Genomic DNA, 24518 nt, shown 5'->3' on the forward strand with positions numbered 1-24518 from the left:
CATTCCCAAGGTGATACTATCTCACTTCCTCTCGAGGATGACGGTATTTCGATTATCTCTTGTAAAAAAGAAAGGAGCAACACGCTAAAATGGAATACTTGTTTAAAAAGAGCCGTCTGCTTTACTAAAATGTCTTAAAATTTGTTAAATAGTATTAAATGTATTGACATCAAAATTCAATCAAAATCAAGACAAAATTAATTACGAATTGTAAAAATTTCGTACGTCCAATTTGGGATCGGAGAGATTAATTACAACAATCGACAATGAAATAATATAAACTTTCAATTTATTCTAAATCATGTAGGGACATATAAATTCATATACGAATCTTCATTGTACTTATCGGTATAATACAATAAAACATACAAATGTCATTTTCAATCAATTTTTAAATACGAAAGATACACTTTAGATTAGAATCAACATCCATCTGTAAAAGAATCTGCAAAAGATTTATTATAATATATAAATTCTCCTGTATGCCTGTACTGCATGTATGATGCAGTTTACGAATAACTGTCCGCAATATTTGTATATTACATATTTATACATATGCAGACATCTCGACGTGCATCCGTATCTCTAATAAAACTCAAAAATCATACAATATCTACCGTAATAATAGATTTATGTCTGTTTTATATTCGATATTTTGCTTACGAAAAATATACGCGAAGAGTGGTTAGAAAAATTAATCTCACAAAATCTTGGAAAATCTCTGAATGAAAGCCGTTACACCGGTAATCGCAATCACAATAAGTGTGCAATACGTGCGTTACACGTAGGTACTATATACATGAGATAACACGTATGCATCATTAAAAGAAAATGATATATCATTTCTGAATCGGATCCTCACACGAGGATATAGAGGAAATAAAAATATACATATATTCTACTGACTTGTAAAGTCTCTGGCCGTCTTCACAATCAGCGTCAATTCGCGCGAACACACATTCACTCGTTGAAAAATGTGCACTCAGTGCACGCACCTTCTAATAAATAATGAAGAGTCTACCGACCACTGCACGCGTACGAATTTATAAATGTACCAAATATCGAGCACGTCGTGCACAGATTAAAAAATACACTGCATACCCCTCTCTACCCTACTTTGTACACGATGGACCATTCATGCGAAGCAACACTCGAACTTCAGTATAGCTCTTGCCAATGTCTCCTTACATTTGGTGAGATACTCCATTGCCGTAAGTTTCAATCAAGTTTATTTCAGCTTTCGCCAAGAAAGGGACTTGGTTTACAAGTTTCGGTAAACTAAAATTCGCATTATAATCGATGACGATACAACGATCCGCTATACCGAGTTTCGAGCAACAGCAACTCCTCTCGTAACAGATATAGTGTTAAAAGCACAACCATCGTTCAGTGACCGATATGCAAATGTATAGGCTAAGATTCTGTGTTATTCTCGTTATCAACTATACACTCGTTTGATAGTTTTTTTATCTCTCTTAGAATCCTACTAAACGCGACAATAAAAGGAAAAGTCAAAATTTTGAGGCTCTCGTGCTGCTGATTACCAGTTTTGGCTTCACGCAGCCACACTGCTTCGTTGTTTTGATTCCAAACATTTTTCAGTTTACTTCATCAGAATGAGAAGTTGATACCGTAGTAAAGCCAAAACTGATACTCCAGGAAAAGTGTTTCAATAGAGTAGAAGCGATTGAATCGAATCTTGTCATCAGAGTTTGCGTGTGATTTGATTTCTTTTCTTTTCCTTTTCTTTTAAATTTTATCGTCGTACGATATACCGTGCGTCATATATCGTATATTCGACTCGATCTATACATACTCGCGTAAGCTGTTAAATCTAAGATTGCTATATAAATTATTATTTCTGTATATCCTTTTTATCAACAACTTACGAGTTTAGTCTAGAAAATTTTTGGCGCGCGGGATCCGACTGGCGCCTTTATCGCGCGCTACGGGCGCATTGAGCGAAATGCTACGTCTTCATATTGTCCAAGTTCTGCGGCACACTGCCGTCGACTTCTAGCAACAGGTTTTTCGTCAGATACGAGCAGTTAACATCGATGCTATTGCCATCATCGCCGTTGTCATCGTCGTCCTTGTCAGGGGACACGATGCTTGGCGTTATCTCATCCGTATCACTACTACATCGTAGACTTTGGTTCGCATTGTGACGGCTGTCTAGAAGACATCAGAGACCCGACTGCGGCGGCTGGCCGTGAGTGTTCCAGGGTACGTCGGCTGGCATCGCTGGCGGTATACTGGCTTGAGTGTGCATGGCACGTGGCGCTCGCATGATTTCATCAGCGGGCGGACAGTGCGGGCGTGGCCCAGGCTCGGGTGTGTACGTGAAGGTCAGACCAGTCGCGTAAATGATGCCGTCGTTACGAACCAGGGAGACCGGCACCTGCGTCGGCTGGCGTACCCACAGCCACTCGCCACGGAAGAGCGAGATGTCAGGCACTACGCAGAGCATGCTCTCCTGGCACCTGTACATGGTTTCGGCCTCCACGTCGCCGAACCAGACTTGCAGATTCGGCGTGAAGTTGTCACCCGTCAGCTCGAGCATCGCCACATCGCCGCCGCCGTTGAGATGCAGGCTGTGAACCAGTGGCACCGGCGTCACCGGGGATCGCACCGGACCCATACCCTCGAAGAACTGGTACTCTGCCTTGTCGGTGCTGATGATCGTCCAACAAGCGCCGTCGTTGATCATCTCCTTGTTTGCCTCTTTCGGGCACGGCGTGGCCTGAAACTGTATTATGCGCTCCTGCGACAAGCACAGATACATATGATCCGTATCCTTCATGTAGAAGGCGCATTTGTGCAGCTGCGAGACGGGATCGTCAGCCTCCAGACTGGCCATTTGTTTGTCCACCTTGCGGATGACCAGTCGCGGTAGCGCCATTCCCGTGACGGAGCAGACCAGCTTCACGGTGCTGCCGTAGTGCACGTAACCGTCGCGCACTTGGAACTCCTCCGACTCGCTCTCGTTGTCGTCCAGGAGATGAATAGTAAACGCGCCCCACTGCGTCGAACTCGCGTGGAAGTTGCCATTTTCCACGTGGAGGTAACGCGTGCTGACTGTCTGCGAGCGTAACCGGTTGAACAGAGCTACCTTCGTGCCGCTGGCGATGCATAGGTCCGCGTTCTTCAAGGACTGCTTCTTCTTGGACGGCTTCGATATCACCTTAATCCGCTTGCTGTGGAACACGCCGATATCGTGGCCGCTGCCGTAGAACATCTTGACGGAGAGCATGAAGTGCTTGCGCTTGTCGGAGTCGGAGATGTAGAGAGTCTTCGCCGCGCAGTACTGCTTACCATTGTTTAAATCCAACTGCTGCATGTCCTGATCCGAGTTGCCGATGCCGATGAAAGCGCACAGCTGGGCGCTCTGCTCGCTCTCACCCTCGCGCAGCATCTGCTCCTGACGCATTCTCCAGCCGTCGCCGAACAGATAGATGCACGGTGGCGGGCAGAAGAACCGTTTTTCGTTACCGTACGACTTCTGCGCGACTTTAGCGTGCAGGATCACAATCACCATGTCACTTCGATCGCGCAGATAACGTTCCATCGCCTCGCGAGTTAATCGCTGATCCTGGTGATCAGGTCTGTAGATGCCAGAACCGAATCGAGGGTAGACGGACATGACCGAGGTGGGCGAAGGCGGGGATTGCATGCCGTGTGCCATCGCGGGCAACCCAAACTGATGTGGCATATTTAAAAATCCGGCTCTTCCGAATTCGTGATAACGAAGCTGCCGCCGTTATATCTTCATTTTCCCAGCGGGTCGAGTGACTCTTTGATTTTCTACCTACGATTAATAAAACAATATTGCAATTAACCGTGAATACAATTTCCATCGAAAATATTTAAGTAACGTATAATTATCGGTTAAATAGTCGCATATAATTACCGTCATATCGTGGTGGAAATAGATACGATAGCAGAATGAGGCATGCTAAGTGAAGAATTGAAGAATTATGCACAAACGGTTAATCGAAATTGTCTAAAAAATGCAACATGGTTATAAAACAGCAGTAAGAGCAATGCACAATTTTACAAATACACAGTTAATAATATTTCCTATTTATTTATTGTACAGTACAGTACAGTAAATATATATGCCAAGTGTAATATATACAATTACAAGAGAATAAAATACTTTGAAGTAGACATTATCACAGCTTTAAATACATAATAACGCGTTTGTATAATGCGCAATGGTCACCGTTAGTCGCTCGCGCGCGATTAAGTGTACCAAACTGCATACGAATGTCTGGTGATTTAAAGCTTTAGCGTGAGAAAGATTTTTGCTTTTTACAAGGGACGGGACGTAATTAACTCGGGATATCTTTCTTCGAATGAGCCACCAAGAATTGCCGGTCTTAGCACAGGAAAGAGGAAACAACGTACATACACGTACATACACGTATATACATCGTGAGAACCGAGTCGGGCTCATTTTTCCTGTATGAATTAAAGCGCTCCTGTCCATTGTGCCATGCAGATAGATTTTATGTTGGTACAGTGGGAAACACATATATCTCATTAATAGCTATTAATTTTCTAACATGTTAAAAACGAACATTGGATGTCGTACATATATATAGAACTATGACACTATAAATAGGACAATAAGTATAATAATGCAGAATACAAACTTTATAATTTTGTTAATTATTATTATATTTGCCTGATAAGATATGATTACATGTTTTTACATTATCTTTTATACTTGAAATCACATTTTATGGGATAATTCAATTTGATCATCGCTTCAATTTAATCAGCAATTATTTTTTCCCATTGGACACTTGAAAGTTGAAGAGTTGAAAGATCTTATATTACCAAATATAATAACACGCTTGAATATCACGTACATAAGTCACAAATTACATTAATACGTGTAGCTTTTTAGCTAATTAATAGCTACGATCTATTAGTATTTATTTCTATTTCCCATTGTGATAAAAGCTCAAATCAACACAATGTATATATTATGATTACAGTATGATGTTAAATAATAAAGCAATATAATGTAGCACAAGTTAGTAAGTGAATATTATAAAGCTGACAGCGATAACACCAACGTACAAGAGAAGAGAAAAGGAATCTTTGTCATTTGTATGACAAGATACTTGACCAAAACTACGTAATCCTGATCAAAATCATAGCATTTGCCTAATAGCAGAATCAGGGTTTATAATTGAGTGACTGATTAAATACTCCACAAATAGAAATACAAATGCATTATTCAGCAAGAAAAATGTCTGACAAACCGAATCTAATGTTACACAATGAATAGTTGAATATAAAACATGCATTGGCGCACGTTCTGACCTTGTAATGTAAATCTCACATTGAACTGTCAACTTGATGAAATATTTTTGATAAAATAAAAATTTCAGTTATTAAACTATACGTGATAAATAGTACATAAACTAATAGAATATTATTCACATAAATATCTTTGTCTACAGAACAAAAAAGAAATGTTAGGACATAGAGACAAAAATGAAAACTCGAGTAAATAAATCGCGCAAAGTCTTTTAAAGACTGTTTTAGATTATCATGGAAAGAACCATGTAATCAGTCGTACTTGATTCGAAAAAAAAAACCATACAAGGTAAATTCGCTCGAGTGAACTCGCGAGTGAAAGGTTATAAAATGATCGATTCGTGCCGCTTGAAAGAGGACGATGCAAAGCAACATGCAAAGAAAATAGGCGCTTGTTTATTTACCTTTTCGGCGCAAGCAAGGTTACGAGCGTACGCCGATCCGAGAGACAGGTTACATTCCGGTATTTACCTCCTCATTTTCGCCCGGGCGCCAAGAGTAACCGTGTACCCGCGTGCATCCTCCGGGTTATCGATCATCCGGAGCAGCCGCAAAGTCCCAGCGATCGTTCACCGTCTGCGAATCCTTCCGCGTCCTCGTCGCCTATTCTCCCTAATCCATTCAAAAAACACCTGTTCACTTTCCGAATTTTCCGAACAGTCCTGCCAATCGCAGCGAACGAAACGCGACGGCGACGAGCAACGAGTGCGCGCGCACTTCAAATTCGATTAGGCCCGAATCGCTCGAACTACATTCACGCGAGAACTTTGCAATTATCTATTTGCTGACATCAAGCAATAATAGTCAATATTTTGTCTGTTAATTAATAATTAATATACAGAGAAAGAGAGAGAGAATGTAATTTTTAAATGCAAATTCTATCAATGAACCGGACTCGACAACTCTCGAAATAGTGCGACGCGACGAGTGTGGTAAGATCGAAAAACAGCCACAACCATTCCCGACACGCGGCCGATGGATAACTAAGTTCAGAGCGGTTCAGAATGACGATGTAGAGTTATTACTGCCGCGTAAGTGGCTGCAGCACAGGCATAGCGAGCGCCCAGGAGAGGGGAGCCCCGTGCGAGCTCATAGGTTCGCGCTCTCCCGAAATATTCAAAACAAATATCCCGGCGAATTGCGTATTCATTGCGTGCTCCCGAACAATATGCGCTAAATGTTCACTCCGGTCTACGAAAATCGCGCGCGAACATCGGTAGCATTTAAATGCCACTCGCAAAGTTTCCCGAATTACGTCGACCGTCTTTCTGCCGTACAACGAGACTTATTCCGCGCGAGTGACAATAAAAATATCTCAATTTAATTATTCAACGTGTAAATCTTTTTGTAATCCTTATAATCCGAATTGTACAACTTTATAATTCAGTTTTTAAATCAGTGCAGCGTAAGTGTTTATTATTATCTACATAAAAAAAGAGAGAAAAGACTAGAGAGAGATTTTCGCGGGCCTTACCTGTCAATTAATTCCGGATTCGCGTATCGTTTTCTAGTCCACAATCCTCTTCTCCGCAATATACCGATACAAAAATACCTCAATTAATCGCCATTGAGTGCTAACCAGTGACGGGCGACCTGTTCCGAGTCGGCGGTGTTCACAGCGGTACACTTTCAGGACTGTATTGTGCATTTGAAAAGTAGCTCGGACACTTTCTCGCTCTCTCTCTCCTGCTCTGTTTCGTCTCTCTTTCTCTCTCTCTTCAGTCGCGATGACACTCTCCTCCTTCAATCTGTCCGCGATACTTTCTGCGACAGCGACACGGCGCCCGCGCGCGCGCGCAGATACGTCACTGGTGCTACGGATTCTATTGTTTTACTGTTGTACAATGGCCCGGCCGACCCGAGCGCCTCCAGTTCCCTGCCTCCCCACCTGACGCGCGCGCCGTTCGCGCCCTCGCCCCCTCCGCCCCCTCCGCCCCCTACCCCGCCCCGTCGTTCCAGCGTTCCCCTCCCCGACGGCGCCACTATGGGCCGTGGAATTGCTGCCGCAAAAGGATGTTGGGGTTACCCTGGGGGGCGTGGGAAAAACCTGCTGTGGGAAAGAGTGGGTGGCCTCTACCTCACTCCACTTCTGCGATGATGACGATACGATATATATGCCGCGGCTATGAATGTACACGCGTATGTGTATGTGTACATGCGATGCGACCGTACGGCCTCCTCGCGTGATTCGCGTGTCGAGAGATGCGGCTAGCCGATGCTGCGTAATAATGCCGTGGATATATGCGTGTGCGCGTAGAGACGACGAGCGAGAGAAAGAAAAGGATTGTACATGCCTACGTAAGACGCAAGCCGAAACATTTCGCGCGAGATATTTCGAAAACACTTCTGGCTTCTTTCGAGACTTGGAAAGCGATTTATTCGATGGCGACTCCGGTAAATCACGAGACGATTACGCACCGACGATGATGGGTTATTATGCACTTTTTCTCAGGCGTCCTTTCAAACATTGCGTTTTTTACGATTCCGAGAAGGAGAATAAAGAAGAAAGGAATACAAATGCAAAAAGTACATGGTACAAATAAAATGAAAAATATTAAAATGTAATCAGCTGAAAACTGATAGCTTTTCTTCTCTTTTCAAATCATAAACTTATGATGTAGATGAGGTATACCTGGTACGTCGACCCGGTGGTCGATTTGTTATTCGACTGAAGTTGGTCGCTTAGCCAGTGCAAAACGTTTCAAGTAGAATTGAAAATGTTACGTAAGCGCAGCAACTTGAGCACGCTATTTTGCTCTCACTACCGTGATTTTCTCTTTTTACACTCTATGCTCTCTTATTTTCACCAAGTTTTTTATTACACATCGCAGCTATTCTTACGACTTTACTCGGCTAATACTCGACGATCTATACGTTCTCATCGTATTATCGTTTAACGCTACATAGAAAAACCCTCGGTGCTTGAAATGCTCCTATCGAGTCTGATACAATTTCGTTTTCGCAGGTTTTTTTTTCGGCCAGCGAGCGCGATGATTTGACGCGTCATACACGAACGCATCAGTCGCGCATCAAGGTTTTTACGAAGCGCACGGATCGTGATTCCCACGCTCGTTCTTTCTACGGAGAGACGCGGAGATGCCCGCGTGAAATTATTCCGCGAGCGTGATCCCGATACGATCTGCTACTATTATAATTGTTGCGCGATCCTAATTATTATCATCGTTGCCCCCTAAGAATAAATAAAATGGGGAACAACCATGTATATATAATTGACTGGCTGCGTTGTGATGCTCGAACACGCCGCATCGCACAACGTCACGCATAAGTAGCGCATTTTCTCACCATTACAACGATCTTCCGATCGTTAACTGGATTAATAGTCTCGTTGGCGCAACACGCCCGAATCCGCACCAAGTTGGCCGCATAGAGTATACGAGTTCCTTTCAAACTTGAATGAATTTTCGTAAAATGCTTCTCCGAGAAATTATTGCGTATATTATATATAATTATTAATTTTAATATTTATATTAATTAATATTAAAATAATAGAAAGCCTGGAGGAAAAAGTCTTTTCCTCCAGGCTTTCTATTAATACTATATATATATTAAGTTGATCAGTTTTAATTAATAATTTTAAGATTAATTTTGCTATAATAGTGTACGTAATATAAACTAAGTTAATATAAACTAAGCAATCCGCAGCGATGTACAAGTCTGTCTATAATGTCGAGTTCGACTGATGCCGCTTAGCGCACAACAGACGTCAGACACGAATGTTCAGAATGCTTCGCGGTGTGCACGAGCGTGTGATATCTTTCGAGTTCATCAGCTGATCACTCAACTGATGGCATGACAGTGTAGAAATATTTTAATGAAATATAATACTTTTCCGACTTAATGCCGTGCTTCGACAAGTTTTCACGTTTGTGCACTCAGTTACGTTGCGCGCGGGTTTGATTCGTTAATCGCATGTTTTTAGGTTACGTATCAGTAAAGATCAGTAGAGACAAAAATGTACATATCGTGCAATATAAGATATGTTTGGAAAGTGTTTGTGTTGCGGTAATTTATATGTGACATGTGCATTTCTCTGAAATCAAGCACATTTACACATAAATAATGGGGGTACATGGTTTATGGAGATTGCTCGACGCCTCCGGAAAGCCGGTGCCTTTAGAAAGTCTGGAGGGAAAAGTCTTGGCAATTGGCAAGTTTATTTAATATATCTGTAGCTTATATCTTATATATATATATGTATAAATATTGAATAAGTTTTAACGTAACGTTGAAACTACTATGTGTTGGTAAGATATACAAGTCTCAAAAGTTTCTAACTATACATAGATGATGAAAATTTGCTTATTCGACTTTAGATCTTGTAATATAGAGATATTGTAGAGATAATTCATCCAACTATAAATTTTGCAGACATATCGATATGGATATACCAAATATTGCAAGGATATCAGGATCGTCATGGCTCGCCTAGGCCTAACGCTCATTTGCTCGGATTATTTGTTAGGATATGCAAGCTCCTGTATTATAAGATAAAGCCCGTTTTCATCTTTGATGGAGGCGTACCCATCCTCAAGAAAAATACAATTGTAAATGGATATTTGCTTTCTAACAAACATCTTAGTTAACGATCTTCAGCTTGTGCACTTAACATAGAAAAGATACGGTACACCATACGAAGAGTTTTTTAAACGCACTGTGCATTTATACAGAAACGAAACTGTTCTTTTATCTTGATTATAATATTGTTCGTACATAATTAGCTCGGCGTGGGAACCAGGTAGTGAGAAAAGAGCCTGCTCATTCTTTTGTGTTTCGCAGGCCTCGCGCAGGAAGCAGAAATCTATTGCCATGAGTAAGGCGCAGAAGATGAAGACAGATTTGATAAACAACTTGATAAAGCACAGCGTTGTGAGGAACGTTCTTAACAAAGATTCCAAGCCAGATCAAAGTAGTGGAGCAAGAGAAATACCGATAAATATGCGCACTAAACATTCCGTGGACGATATGTTTGTTTTACCCGACATGCCAAGCACCAGCAATGTACAAACTAATATTAGCGATGATGAGGACGATTCTGATACGTCTCTCAAACGGAGTCCACGGAAGCAATCCAAGTGGATAGGAAACATACACAGCGTTGATGTAACCAGCAGTGAATTTAAAGCATTACCTGCGGATGTTCGTTACGATATACTCAATGACCTTAAAGAAACAAGGAAACAGAATTCGTGGAGCCGGCTACACGAGATGCCCTATGTACGTACGTTGTAAAATCACATCTATTTATATATGTGATAAATTATAGATTATATCCTCTATCCTATTATGAAAATCCTATTATGATTATAGGAATCGCAAGAGTTCTCAGGCTTCCAGTTGAATCGTTTACTTAAACGTAGATACGTGCAAGAGTCATTGGAATCCGCTGAGAAGGAAATGGGTGGAAAAACACTGACGTTGGAGGAATTGGATAAATTACTGACTGAACAAGGTATCAATACGAAGGGCAGAGACACGGCTTTCCGGATAGCCGCGGATGATACAACCAGATTAATTTACATCAGTGGTACGATCTGAATTATATCTTATTATCTTGTAATAATAATCATTATTAATTATTTTACATAATGTACATTGATACACCATAATATAAAATTATAATTTTACAGATAAGAACGCATTGGCAAAAAGCTCCGTTAATAACGGATCAGAAACGGATAAAAATATGTCGCAGAGTGCAACGGAGGAAGTTGAAGTTATTGCTGGCCCAAGTAATCCCACGCCAATTGTAGAGAATATGAATGAATACGAATTAAATGATGATGATAGTGATGATGACGTTGATACATTGATTGATTATAGCGAATCTCTGCCTATTGTGGAAGATGTAAATGAATACGCATTCGACAGTGACTCTGACAGGGAATCTGAAACGGACACAAACGAGTCACGGACATCGGCTAAAAGATACTTTAGTAAAAATACGACAAATCCTGCATTAACATACTTGTTAGAGCATAGTAGTTTAACTCAGAATCAGATCATGCATCTCATTAAACACAATAAAAGTGAAGGCCGTAAAGTAGTAAACAAAAAGATAAAAACACCAGATGTTTGCTTGGAATTAACGGAAGACGGAAAGCAAACTATTGATAAACCGACATCAGTATTTCTTGAAAATTCTGAGCAAGTCGCAAAATCTGTAGAATTACACAAGACTACATGCAAGAGCGATGAAAACAAAACGATTGAATTAATTCCATCTAGTCCGGAATCGGATAATTTTGTTGAAGTCGAACCGTTAAAGAGTGTTGAGACTTGGAATATCACCATAACGTCCAACATTCCCAGCTCCCAGGATAATGGACCTAAGGAACCTTCTGCTACACCGTCTAATGACGTAACACAGACAGACACATTAGATTCTGATTCCGATGATTTCATAGAGGTTCAGGATGTTCCAATATTTGATGCGAGTATCTCAAAAGACACCGCGAGAAAAAAGAATCTCGAAATAGCTTTCAAACCTGGTGAAAAACCAAAGGACGATATATTTGCCGATATATTTGGGAAAGCGGACAAAAGTAAATCTCCAACAAATTCAGAACAATCACTATCTATCAGGACAAATCGGCTAATATCAAATCCCGAGAAGAGTAATAATTTAAAGCGCAATGTATTGACTCCTATACCCGAGGAAACAATCATAAAGGAAGTAAAAGCTGAACCACAAGAAGATACTCGATTAACGGAGAATATATCGAACGACGAAGCCAAAATATGTGATTGCCAGAACTCTAACGAACAAATGGAACAAAATAATGCAGATACACTTACTGATGTCGACAAACATACGCAAGAGGAGAAGCCAGTAACGTTGCCTACAAGTGAAAAAGACTTGATAGAATTAAAGGTATATTTAACGATATTTCTATGTCAACATGCATATTTCATTTAGTTTCCTTCATTTATCTATCATGTGTCTTGTTAATTTCCAGGAACAATTAGAGGATGAACAGGAAGAACTGACAAGAGGAATTGGCAAATTTGAGAGGCAAGCTACTAACATTTCTGATCAAATAAAAACGGAAGCACAGGTAAGTATGTAAAAAATACATCTCTTTCTGTTACAGGATAATTCTATTGCTCGATATTATGTTTGTTCATAGGAATTATTACGATTATTCGGTATACCGTACATAGTAGCTCCCATGGAAGCGGAAGCACAGTGCGCGTACCTGGAACGGATTAAACTCACTGATGGTACGATTACCGATGATTCCGATATTTGGCTTTTTGGTAGTGAATGTGTGTACAAGAACTTCTTCAACAATAACAAGAGAGTATTGCAATTCTGTGCCTCTGATATCCAACAGCATTTCAGTAAGCATCGATAGATTCAGTAATATCCTTTTGAAATAGGACATTATAGTTAAATATTAGTATTATCTATCACTAATACATACCGAATATTGCAGAACTCAGCCGTAATCAATTAATACAATTAGCCATATTGGTTGGTAGCGATTACACTACAGGATTGACCGGCATTGGACCAGTCACTGCGCTGGAAATATTGGCTGCGTTTCCCGCCGAAGGAGATAACATATTACATGGATTACATAATTTTTCTTCATGGATGAAAAATGGAAGGATTGCCGCTCCTGGGAAGACGGGCTTACGCAATAAATTGCAAAACGTGAAAGTAGACAATGGTGAGCAGTAGTCATAATGGCGACATAAGGGCGAATTCAAAGTATTGTCATTAAATGACAGTATGACAGAACGATTGATCGATTTCAGATTTCCCAAGTCAAGCGGTTGTCCAAGCGTATCTTTTTCCCACGGTCGACGAATCGAAGGAAACTTTTACCTGGGGCAAGCCGAACATCGTGCTCCTTTACGACTACACTAGACAGAAATTTGGATGGACGAAAGGCAAGTTTGACGACACGGTGATACCAGTGCTGAAGCGCATGGAAGAAAAGAAAAGTCAAAAATTGCTGGACACATATTTCAAAACGAAGACATCGCCACGATCAATCGAGCCAAGTTTAAGTAAACGAGTTCAAAAGGCTGTACGTAAATTAAATGACGATGTAGACGAAGAAAATGCGGATGGTGAATCCCAAGCGAAGAGGAGTAAGAAATGTAAAGCCGATCAAACGTCGAAAAAAAAAAAAAATGACGATAACGTGACTTGGTCGTCTCATCAGTCCATACAGCCTACATACAGTGAAACAAATGTTACTCTCGATAAGCCAGTAAAATCAACCACTGAAACAAAATGTGCCAGAGAATATATACCGCAGCGAGAAAAGGACAAAGCATGCGCGCTAAAAAAGAAACTGCACGCTATAGAGGTGTTTAGAAAATCGAAGCAAGGTTTGGGCAAGACGAGAAAGATAAAACGCACAGTACGAAAAATTAAGACGGAAGCGGAGCTATCGGAAAGCGATAGTAACTAGACCTGTGATGTAATTGAAAACCGAAAGATGTACATTTTTTATATCATGAAACTAAAAATCTTGGTAGCATTGCCAGAATTAAACTCGTTAATTTATTTTCGTATTCTTAGTTTATTAAGGTTCTGAAGATTGTTGTACATATAAAAACTATAGACCTTAAAACTATAGATCTATAAGGTCTATGGATGAAACGCAACGCTGTGTAAATTGTCCATTACTTATAGAATAAAGGTCCCGTTAAATCAATTGTGGAATCAGGATTGATCTAAACGCATATATACACGTAACTTTTCTTACAATTTTAGATGCTAATGCAAATTATAAGATACTAAAAAGAAAGTGAATGAGAAAAAAATTCAGATGGCGATACCTAGTGTATAGCAGCTGACTTCAAGCATGCGTACTTTATTTCGTGATACGCATGTATCTAAATTTTCTACTAATTCAATTGGCGTATATTTTTAGATTTAAAAAAAGTACCAATTAGCTACAAGAGAGCTCAGCTCACTAAACGCTCAGTGAATGTGAGTCTGCTGAATGCAGCCATTGTAACTTGAAAATGGCAAGGCAAAAGCTTGTTTACACACTCAGAAAGTGTGTCATCGTTCCGTGAGGGGCGTTGACTTCGAATTGCTCCAACCAAGGTAAACCGCGCCGGGAATGTCGCTTGTCGCGGGCGTCGTAGGTGGATGAAAACAAGCGATGCTCGAAGCTGAGCGAGGTCCCGCGTCTCGAGCGAGAGGAACGCAAGCAGCAGAGAGAAACGCAGCACCGATTTGCTAGTATCGGCGTGCCGACGTCTCTTCCTCGAGGAGATCCTGGTTCCCCGTGAATCTCGTAACGCCGCGTGAATCCTCCGCGCCGTCTCCGCCACCTGCGGTCGGGCGGGCATCCGAGTCGCGGGAACGATGTAGGCGTTCTCCTCCGGCACCCTTGTCCCTCGATCGTCACGTCGGGGATGTCGGCACGGCATCCGCCCGCGGCTGCTACCACCACCACCGTCGACGAGCATCGCGAGGAGCTGCGCAGTTCAGTAGACGTAGCGAGGAGCGTGAAATTACGTCTTACTTACCGCGGGAGATGTCTTACAGCGATGGCGCGCGCCACCCGACACGGAAATTCGGCACGAAATCGCCAAAGAAGCTGTGCGTGACCAAGAGCGAGAACGGCGACAAGACCACGACGACGGTCACTTGTGGCGGCCACCACCACAATCACTACCACCACGGCCACCATCACCGGTTCCTGGAGGGGTCGCAGCCGTCGGTACACAAGCGTAATCTCTATATCATTTCCTTCCCACTGATACTGCTGTTTAACGTGCTGCGGACGCTGTTGTATCAATTGTTCGTGGTGTTCAAGTACCTGTACACCTCTACGTCACAGCTGCTTCAGCGCAGGCAGGCGTCCAAGCAGGCTTGTCAACTGGAGATCGTCGTTGGACAGAAACCAACGGATGACCGTTTGGTAAACAGCCATCAGGTGGACGGAGAGACAATGTCGCAAGTGCCTAGGCGTCCGATCGGCCCAGGTCCTGGGGACCCATTGCTGGCCAAGCAGAAGCATCATCACCGTCGAGCGTTCGAGTTTATCAGCAAAGCGCTCAAGATTGACGAGGATAATGAAGGTATATACTGTTTGCTGGCGCAATGTTGATTAGGGATCAACGAACTTGTAGACTTGTATAAGAAATCAGACTATTGTTCTTTCAACAAAATGTAACATTATACATTTTAACAAAGTTAGTCTCTCTTTCCCTATATATAATAATCCCTACAGATTATGATTTCGCGTTTCTTATAGGACAAAAAGAAATGGCGATCGAACTGTATAAGAAAGGGATTGGAGAACTGGAGAAGGGAATAGCCGTGGAATGTACCGGTGGACATGGTGAAGTGTGGGAACACGCACAGAGGCTTCAGGATAAAATGCGGACGAATCTAGCAATGGCAAAAGACAGGCTCGAATTCCTCGGTTAGTATCTTCACACTGTTACACTTGCTCCATGCGTATTGACATTTTTTTAAGCTATTACGAGCTTATTTACCTGTGGCATAAACTGTTATTACTTACATAATGTGAACATAATAATTGAATTGAATGGTTTCAATACATTTAATGCAGCAATGTCTGCGCTAGATGTTCAGACTACTTTTAGTTTGTCACAAATGTTGAATTATATACACAGGTAAATCTCTAGCAATGGCAAGAGGAAGAAGTTTCTATATTTAGCATGTTTATGTGCAATTTGTTTTTTTATATACGCGTGTGCGTGCGTGAGCGTGTATGCGCGTGTATATATGTGTGTATGCATGCCCGCGTATGATTTCCTAGATGGTTTACTTTGAGCACAAGTCAACTTTTGTTTTGCATTTTCTTTTGAAAATTCAGAAATGTCATTCGCGGTAACACTCAGATTTGTACATATAACGTAAAATATTAATTAAATTCCCGACCCAATATCGTAAAACAGCACTCTGAGAGTGATTGTAACACCATGCGTTCGATATTATCATTGCAATATTATTATATTTATATAATACACCGGTACTAATCGTGTTAATCGAAAGATTAGCCCGATTTCCTCTCTTAGCTGTTTAGCCTATTGCAGCATGGCAGAGAATGTTTTTTCCTTTTTGTAGTGAGTGTGTGTGAGCTGAGAAAGCTGGGTATCAACAATGAATATCGCGCTCCTGGAATTAAAACGGACGGCGAACATCCGGGAAAGCATCTGAGGGCTCGCCGCAATATACACACTTTCCAAACTACTACTACTGCTACTACTACTCGAATTGCAACATCCAACACTAATTACAATAAAAACACGAACAATACACACACGACAGTTAATACCGGACAGACTATATGTACCCAAATTCCCAAGTTAAGGCCACGTTCACCAAAAAACTATTGCGCTCATGCTACTGAAGGTATTGTTCGTTTGAGATTTTCGGCTTAAATGCAGACAGAGTTAAATGCAAAGTAACTCGTATAACGCTCCCTAGTTATTATTTATTCGGAAACGATACTTGTTTTTACCTTAGCCCTGCACACATTATTTGGTTGAAAATAACGTAAGCTTGTAATTTAATAATTTGTTATATTTATTGTAGCTATTTTTTTATTTTGCTGTAAGCTTTTAAAAGCTGCTGCATTTCGACCGGCATGTGTAATTAATTTTTTCATTATTGCGCTTTACACAAATAGATCGAAAATATTAATAGAATATACAGTACAATTAATTGAACATATAGCAGAGTGAGACACTTAATTTATGTACTTTGAATAATTTATAATTATATATATATTTATATACATATAATTACGCGAGATTTTTATCTAAATTAATTTCTTTATTATTTAATGTCAAGTTACAAAATTTTCTCAAGTGTATTTTTTATAATTAATGCAATCTTTAATATATATACACACCAAATAAAAATTTAGATTTATTTATATAATTATAATTTTTTCTGTATTTCTGCAATTAATATATTTTATTGAAGTCAAACTTATTATGTATTTAATATGCAGCACATACATATATACACATCTCCGTCATTTTTATTAGAATATAAATAGTAGGAAATATTTCTTGTTTTAGTTTTTGTCAAAATAAAAGAAAATAATTTGACTTTTGTACGAGCTATCACTTGTACAATATTAATAAAATCTTTGCTATTATAATACATTTTTATACTAAATTAATTTTTATGGAACTTTCCTACTATTTCCTACTATTTTCCCTCAATATTGAATGGTGCAAAATTGTTTCAAATATCTTGATTGCAAACACATAGGAAATACCTATATACCTTCTTACATCCATCTTCTTTGCTGTAGGTTTTCCTGTTTATTAAATCGATGTAATTTGTATTTAACAGTACCAACCGTTAGCAATTTCTTTTATTTTATCAAATCATATATTCCAAGTAAGTTTGAGCATTTTGATAAGTACTAGTATAATTTCAGCATCTGGCAGAAAATTATCAGTTCCTGGCAAGCGGATGACAGGGACACCTCTAAGCAAGAGTCAAACATTGCCTCGAAGCATGGGCAGATCGACGCCTATCCAACCTTGTCACAGAACTATGCCTATTAAACCGTCCTCTACACCACCCTCCGTGAAGAGACAGCTGTCCGTACCTGGCAATGGTTCACCCATAAGGCGCCCCGGAACACCCACTACCTCAAATAGCAATAGAAGCACGCCAACTAGGAAAGTACCTATTTTGAAAGGCGTGGATCCAAAACTCGCGCAAGTAATTCTCGACGAGATCCTGGAAGGAGGAGCGCCAGTGCAATGGGAAGACATTGCTGGTCAAGAGGTACGCTGTTTCACCATGATTAGATTATTATCATTACTGCGTTATTCTGAACCTATTATAAAAGATGACGTTGCTTTACGTCTGCCTAGCTGGCTCCCTCCCCGCCACTTGACCAAACTTAACGAATAAATTGTATAATGATGCGCTATTTATGCGCTCTCATTTCTCTAGGCAGACCTCTCGTTGCCTTTATTCCTACATTTTGCAACACCGATGATTTTCAGACTGCGAAACAAGCTCTACAAGAAATGGTGATTCTACCGTCGCTGCGACCCGAATTATTTACCGGTCTGCGAACACCCGCGAGGGGCTTGCTACTGTTCGGACCACCGGGGAACGGGAAGACACTGCTGGCGCGTGCCGTTGCGACTCAGTGTAACGCAACATTTTTCTCAATTTCTGCCGCTAGTCTTACATCCAAGTACGTCGGGGAGGGTGAGAAATTGGTAAGGGCTCTGTTCGCGATCGCACGGGAGTTGCAGCCGTCCGTTATCTTCATCGACGAGGTGGATTCGTTATTGAGCGAGCGGAAAGATAACGAACATGAAGCTTCGAGGTATATCTTATTTCGTTCTGTCTTTTTGTGCATTCGTCATGTATCTGTCAGTATCAGGATTCACCGATATGTGTATTTTAGGAGATTGAAAACCGAATTCTTGGTCGAGTTCGATGGCTTGCCGTGCAATCCTGAAGAAAGGGTGCTCGTTATGGCCGCCACGAACAGACCGCAGGAATTGGACGAAGCTGCATTGAGACGATTCACAAAGCGCGTATACGTCACATTGCCAGATTTGCAAACGCGAATCGTGTTGCTTCAAAGGCTTCTGGCGAAACATAATGACCCATTGACACTCGAAGAGTTAAACGAGATGGCAGTTTTGACGGATGGATACTCTGGCAGCGATCTCACTGGATTAGCTAAGGACGCAGCGCTTGGGCCTATCAGAGGTAACACAGTTTTTAGTTGTACAAAGTTTTTTGTCTTTCTTTCACGTTATGAGTGAAAATATGCTCTTGGTCACTCATTTTCTTGATTGATGTCTCGTACAATACATGGTCAATAGAGATTTTATTCTTTGTTGCTTTAATCCTCACATATATATTTACTACATAAAAGATAATTATATTTGACACCATTTTGTTTTCTTTTATTTATTTCATTAAATCTTATTTGAATAATTATTTATTTAATTGAATTAATCATAAAAATATAAAAAATTGGATAATTATGCAGATTAGGGCTGATTGTACAGATTTCAATAGTCTTGAAATATGTTAAAGGAATATATTCGTCACATGCATAACGCATCAAGGTAATAAAAAATAAAATCATCCAGTCTTTAACATAACGTTTAACCTAACCTAACGTTAAAGTTTATAGTTTTATAGTTGTAAACATTATAAAATGAAAGAAACTCACCCATTAATTATCTATACTTTGTTTTTTATACAACACATTCTTGTTACCTGACTATTTAAAAAAATGGAGACTTAAAATTTAGTTTATGGATTAGATCAGGTTAAGTTAGGTTAGATTTCTCGAAGAAGAATGCATCGGAGAAAGAGCAGAATTTCCCCTTTGCCAAAATGTTTACTATTTTCATACCACATCAGTTATCGGTTATTAAAAAATTATTTTCTTTTCATTTAACTTAGTTTCATCTTTACTTTTCCCGAAGAAAGATAAACAAGCGCCAAGTAATCGTTAATTTAATTGCAATGTTCTATTTTCCATTAATTTACAGCATTCCACATGATTGTCGAAAAATTTCCTGGATAAATGAGTTTACCATGTTCTAAAACTTAAAATTTTCTAAAGATTTTACGCTTTCAATCTGAAAACCTAACTTTATTTGATTGTTTATCTTACTTCTAACAACTTATTTTTATTTCTTATTTTTAATAACTCGTTTTACATTTTAATTTTTATAACTTTGAAGCTAAAGATAAATGATTGTTTAATGCCAGATTAAAAACATTCACTGGCCTTTCTCCTCTAACATAGGTCAAGATTGTTGAAAATGGTGAGGTTGTTCTTAATCTGTATACTTATCGAGAACGATTCGATTATAGTATAAGAATTAATAAATAATACTACAATTAACTATAAAATATACATTAACATGTTATTCTCTCAGAACTGAATCCAGATCAAGTGAAGGAATTGGATCTCAATTCCGTTCGTAATATCACGATGCAAGATTTCCGTGATTCCCTAAAGAGAATTCGCAGATCCGTGTCGCCGGCAAGTTTAGCTGCGTACGAAAAATGGAGCTTCGAGTACGGAGATGTGAGTCTTTGATCTAAGATGATTTAAGGCGCTCATGATCGAGCAAACAGCTCCAAATACATCTGACGGAGTTGCAAGTATTTCGAACTATCGAGGAAGAATCATGCTGTCGCGATATGAAATGTCGACACAGCAGGAATCCTTGCATTTTTATTTCATGTTACGGACAATATTTATAAGAGAAACGACAACAGTTATGTCTTTCAGTCTCTGAGATACTTTTGCTCTAACCTAATGAAGAGTCAACAGATTGACTCGTTATATTGTTGTTGCTATTAACTGTGTGATCCTTATTTTTATATTAGCACAAACTTGGGTTTAACGTCTCTTGAAAATATGTTCCATTGATTTTATGAAATACGTACTTCAAATGATGAGATATTCGCATTCATAATTCAACACGTAGCTTTAACGTTAGTCTATTGAAAGGACGTAACTTCATTATCCATCCTTACGATTCAGTTTCTTTGTAAGAAATTTGCGACACACGTTCGTTACAATTAGTTGCACTTAATGTCAGCATGTTAGTAGAATATTAACATTAAGTATTGAAGAAAATAGATATGGTTAGGCACACCGTCTACAAATATGCATCTTCGTACAAAGTCGAAAATATTCAATCATTGAAGTTTACAGAGTTGACATTGCACCCTTTCATTCCCGTGACATTATGACAACTATGTAGAAAGACTACATTTGCAAATGAAACAGCGCACGTCCAGTCGGTTTTAGATAATAAAAAGGGTAAGGTCTATCAACGACACATGTAGAAAGAAAAAAAAAAGACACAGTTGTATAATCGATATATCGCAAACACGTGTTTTTACATAACACAGGCAAAATCGAGCGGATATAATTTATATAATATAAATTATATTGTCTTAGGCGCGTCGATCTTGCACAAGTCGCACTAATGGATGTGAACCCTTTCTTCAAATGTTGCGAATGTTAATCTTGTTACGTTTGATACCAATTCGAAGATTTGTTTGTTTTATTGTTGTTATACCAATGCCTTAAAAATCACGTCGCAACCATAATGCATGCCTGTGCGAGAGACAAGGGGGATATCTGAGATTCTGTTTTGATATGAAGTTCTACAAGACAACGAACTGAGAATCTGATCTGTGCTATGTGAAATCCTAAGTATTTATCTGTAAGAATTATGTGTAAGGAGATAAATATTGTTATCGTATACAAATACACGCGTGCGCGTGAATGTTTTTATGACATTTGTCTATTGCTTCCAATGCTCAAAAAGTAGGATGATTATGCTCCTCTTATATACTCATTAAATTAATATATATTCAACACGGAGCTATAAATATGCTGCAATTACAACACACGACACATTTATTTGCGATTATTAGTAAAATTATAAATAGACACAATATCGTCGTTATAGGTTTCGTAGAATAGATCTACCGTAACATAACGGTTTTAGATATTTCGTTTCTAATAAATTTTATGTAATAATGCTTCCTTGATGCAATGGAGGGGTAGAAAATGCTACTTAGGAATGGAACTTATAATTATTAAGTGATAGATCATTCGGTATTTAATCAAGTACGATGCATTAATTGAATAAATATTCCGCAATCCGAACAGATGTAAAAGATAGTCAACGTAGAGATAAATGGAGTCCGACACACTTGCTGCACGACATAACATAGAGATTCAATATTTCCAAGTCTACATTGTTGTAATTACAGATAAAAATCGTTTAATGCATTCAAGAGCTGTGATGTTATTGCGACGACGAACCTGATATCTTGCATAGCTTCTATTCGCGATACTTAAAAATACGTGTACGATGCACAGAATGCGGTATACAAATCTGTATCTTGGAGAAAAAAGGGCCAATAATATTCGTTTCTTCAATAAAACGTCAATGACCGAGGTGTACTCATTGATCGTTTTCATTTGAAGACATGTTATTAGCCTTTCATAACTATTTGTATTTCAAAAATTATACGCATAAAAAGATCCTCTCTTGGTCTTTTTGAAGTTTCTATTGAGTTGACCGAAAAGTCCGTGCGAATTTTGTTAAAAACTTTGTTAAAACAATTTGCACGGACTTTCCGGTCCACCTAATAATATAACTAAGCGATTAAGAATCTTGTCACTAAATTATAAATTTCGGATTTTGGCCCGTTTTCTTTTAGGATACAGAAATATTTTCATTAATTATAACTCTTGTGGGTCTTTTATATTAGAAATTACATCTTTGTTAATTATGACTTTGTTAACTTTCGTGCGCGAAATACGATGTCATGAAACAAAAGTTCGATTTGTTCCTGTAATAAACGGAACTTGAGCGTTATCGTAATGTTGATTCAATAGTTTTACTTCCGAATTATTTTGTATATTGTGATATTAGTTTGGTATATGAATAAGTTTTGCACTGCCTATATACATCAAGTATTATACATGTTATGCCTTGTATTATATGCTATTGCGTGTACCAGTCGCGAGTACCAGTTGTATTAATTTGATATTTATGATAATTTTGCACAACATATTGTTTCACATATGAAGATTAATTATTTAAAGACCCTGGCCTTCCATTGTGAAACATGCTGAGCCTTGATTAAGTTATTTTGCTACTTTTATAACATATAAAATTAAATGATAAGAATAATAATCCGATATATTATTGATTATCAGATATAATAATATTTATGTGCTAATGCCATTTGATCTAATAGCAAATAGCAAAGCAATAGCAAAAGAACTGTTTGTATATGTTTGCAAATTTTCGCTTCATGACTCTTATAGTTTTTCTGTCAATCGATCATATTTAATTATTTATCTTCAGTGTGAATCGTGATTGTGTATTTGACGATTTGTATAGTTCATATCGTTTATTGTTGTTTGTGACAAATTTGTATTGAATTATTCAGTTAAACTTATAGTTTGTAAAAAAATAATCAATTCTCGGTAATTAACACAAATGCATATCGACTTTTTCATGGATTTTCATTAATTTATAACATGTTTAAAGAGAAATGCGATTTGTATATTTAACAGTATTAATAGCTATAATTTTTCCTAAGTTATGTGGTAAATTACATTGCCAATACAAATTTTTACCAAATATTTTTCGACAATGCATGTGGTATCGTTTGTAACATTAGTTAGAGAAATGATTACATATTGGGAGCATTGAAGTGTCTTCTCACATTATTATCATACATAACATCATAGAAAAATAAGTATAAAATCTTTTTTATCAATAATCTTTGCCATAAATTTATTTTTAAATTCATCCGCACACATTCGCGTGAACTGACGAACGGTAATGTAATCTTTCTATCGCAGCGTTAGTCCATATCCAATAGAATAATGATATCTATTAAGTAAATGTTTACCCCAAAACGATTCAATCAGGTCTTTAATGTTAACGGCAACTATGCTGGACGGCACAGCAGATGTACAGAATCGTAAAGCTCTCTGCCAATATCTTGTCAGTTTGTTGTTGATCAAGGAATGTGTCTACAGAATGTAATAAATAATGTATCTATATAGTACAAATTAATTCTACACTTTCTCTTGCGTATATAAGCGAAGCTGAAATGTTCGAGAATAGTTAGTCGTTTTTTATTTTGTTGATTTGTGACGTTAGGGAACACTTTACTGGTATAAACATATCTAATCTTATTCTAGAAATATTGTTTAATGTATAAACACTTTTCGGTAAGCCACATTATTACGAATATCGATAAGAATGATAAACTTTGGTTAATGAAAAATGTGAATGTTATCTTTCGCGTGGATAGTCTTAGAAATATTGAATACGTTCGTGACTCCTCTGGAGAATGTCTTCTTTCTAATTAATGTGAACAGTCGCTGTAAGTGTATTGGATGCAGAATAAAATCATATGAATATCATGATCTTAGCAATAAATAATCGCGTATTGTGTGTGTGATCGTAGGCTAATATAAAATTTACTTGCAGTAGTTATATAAAAGGATAGATTCATACACATATTAAGCGGGTTCTACAATGAGAGTTTAAGGCATAAAATTTAAGCTTTAAGCTGTAAGAAATCGACCAATCACAATCAAACGTGAAAAAAAGAGATCGACTGTGATTAAAGCTTAAAGCTCAAGTTTTATACC

General features: G+C 38.7%; 3 protein-coding genes across 8 annotated transcripts; 2 read left to right on the plus strand and 1 right to left on the minus strand.

The window, feature by feature from the left end:
* Positions 1–272: 272 nt before the first annotated feature.
* Positions 273–7113, minus strand: LOC105275806 (suppressor of hairless protein). Of its 5 annotated transcripts, none has more exons than XM_020030542.2 (3): positions 6809–7113; positions 5739–5946; positions 273–3808 (listed from the first exon to the last, which is right to left on the minus strand). In XM_020030542.2, exon 3 carries the CDS (start codon positions 3710–3712, stop codon positions 2186–2188), a length of 1527 nt encoding a protein of 508 aa, XP_019886101.2. In that variant the 5' UTR covers positions 3713–3808; positions 5739–5946; positions 6809–7113; the 3' UTR covers positions 273–2185. The 5 variants fall into 5 exon arrangements, with proteins under 5 accessions (XP_019886101.2, XP_019886102.2, XP_019886103.2 ...); XM_020030543.2 differs by lacking the exon at positions 6809–7113 and adding an exon at positions 3911–3955 and having other exon boundaries at positions 5739–6298; XM_020030544.2 differs by lacking the exon at positions 6809–7113 and adding an exon at positions 3911–4003 and having other exon boundaries at positions 5739–6298.
* Positions 7114–9023: 1910 nt separating this feature from the next.
* LOC105275803 (DNA repair protein complementing XP-G cells homolog) lies at positions 9024–14025 on the plus strand. Its single transcript, XM_011332911.3, has 9 exons — positions 9024–9502; positions 9724–9899; positions 10132–10569; positions 10663–10879; positions 10983–12226; positions 12312–12410; positions 12483–12696; positions 12792–13028; positions 13117–14025. The coding sequence occupies exons 1-9, from the start codon at positions 9415–9417 to the stop codon at positions 13779–13781; spliced, it is 3378 nt and encodes a 1125-aa protein (XP_011331213.2). The 5' UTR covers positions 9024–9414; the 3' UTR covers positions 13782–14025.
* A 135-nt stretch (positions 14026–14160) lies between these two features.
* LOC105275804 (spastin) lies at positions 14161–24289 on the plus strand. Of its 2 annotated transcripts, XM_011332912.3 has the most exons (7): positions 14161–15408; positions 15585–15755; positions 16424–16711; positions 17754–18109; positions 18334–18665; positions 18747–19057; positions 20248–24289. In XM_011332912.3, exons 1-7 carry the CDS (start codon positions 14862–14864, stop codon positions 20409–20411), a joined length of 2169 nt encoding a protein of 722 aa, XP_011331214.2. In that variant the 5' UTR covers positions 14161–14861; the 3' UTR covers positions 20412–24289. The 2 variants fall into 2 exon arrangements, with proteins under 2 accessions (XP_011331214.2, XP_011331215.2); XM_011332913.3 differs by lacking the exon at positions 16424–16711.
* Positions 24290–24518: the final 229 nt, after the last annotated feature.

Source organism: Ooceraea biroi, chromosome 11, assembly GCF_003672135.1.
Source record: "Ooceraea biroi isolate clonal line C1 chromosome 11, Obir_v5.4, whole genome shotgun sequence".
Classification (NCBI taxonomy): Eukaryota; Metazoa; Arthropoda; class Insecta; order Hymenoptera; family Formicidae; genus Ooceraea; species Ooceraea biroi.

Coding starts and splice junctions, on each gene's coding strand:
- LOC105275806 (XM_020030542.2), bottom strand. CDS start 3,712: ATGCCACATCAGTTTGGGTTGCCCGCGATGGCACACGGCATGCAATCC.
- LOC105275803 (XM_011332911.3), top strand. CDS start 9,415: ATGGGGGTACATGGTTTATGGAGATTGCTCGACGCCTCCGGAAAGCCG. Junction 10,880..10,982: donor CAGATTAATTTACATCAGTG/GTACGATCTGAA, acceptor ATAATTTTACAG/ATAAGAACGCATTGGCAAAA. Junction 12,227..12,311: donor AAGACTTGATAGAATTAAAG/GTATATTTAACG, acceptor GTTAATTTCCAG/GAACAATTAGAGGATGAACA.
- LOC105275804 (XM_011332912.3), top strand. CDS start 14,862: ATGTCTTACAGCGATGGCGCGCGCCACCCGACACGGAAATTCGGCACG. Junction 15,756..16,423: donor AGACAGGCTCGAATTCCTCG/GTTAGTATCTTC, acceptor TCCTTTTTGTAG/TGAGTGTGTGTGAGCTGAGA. Junction 19,058..20,247: donor AGCGCTTGGGCCTATCAGAG/GTAACACAGTTT, acceptor TTATTCTCTCAG/AACTGAATCCAGATCAAGTG.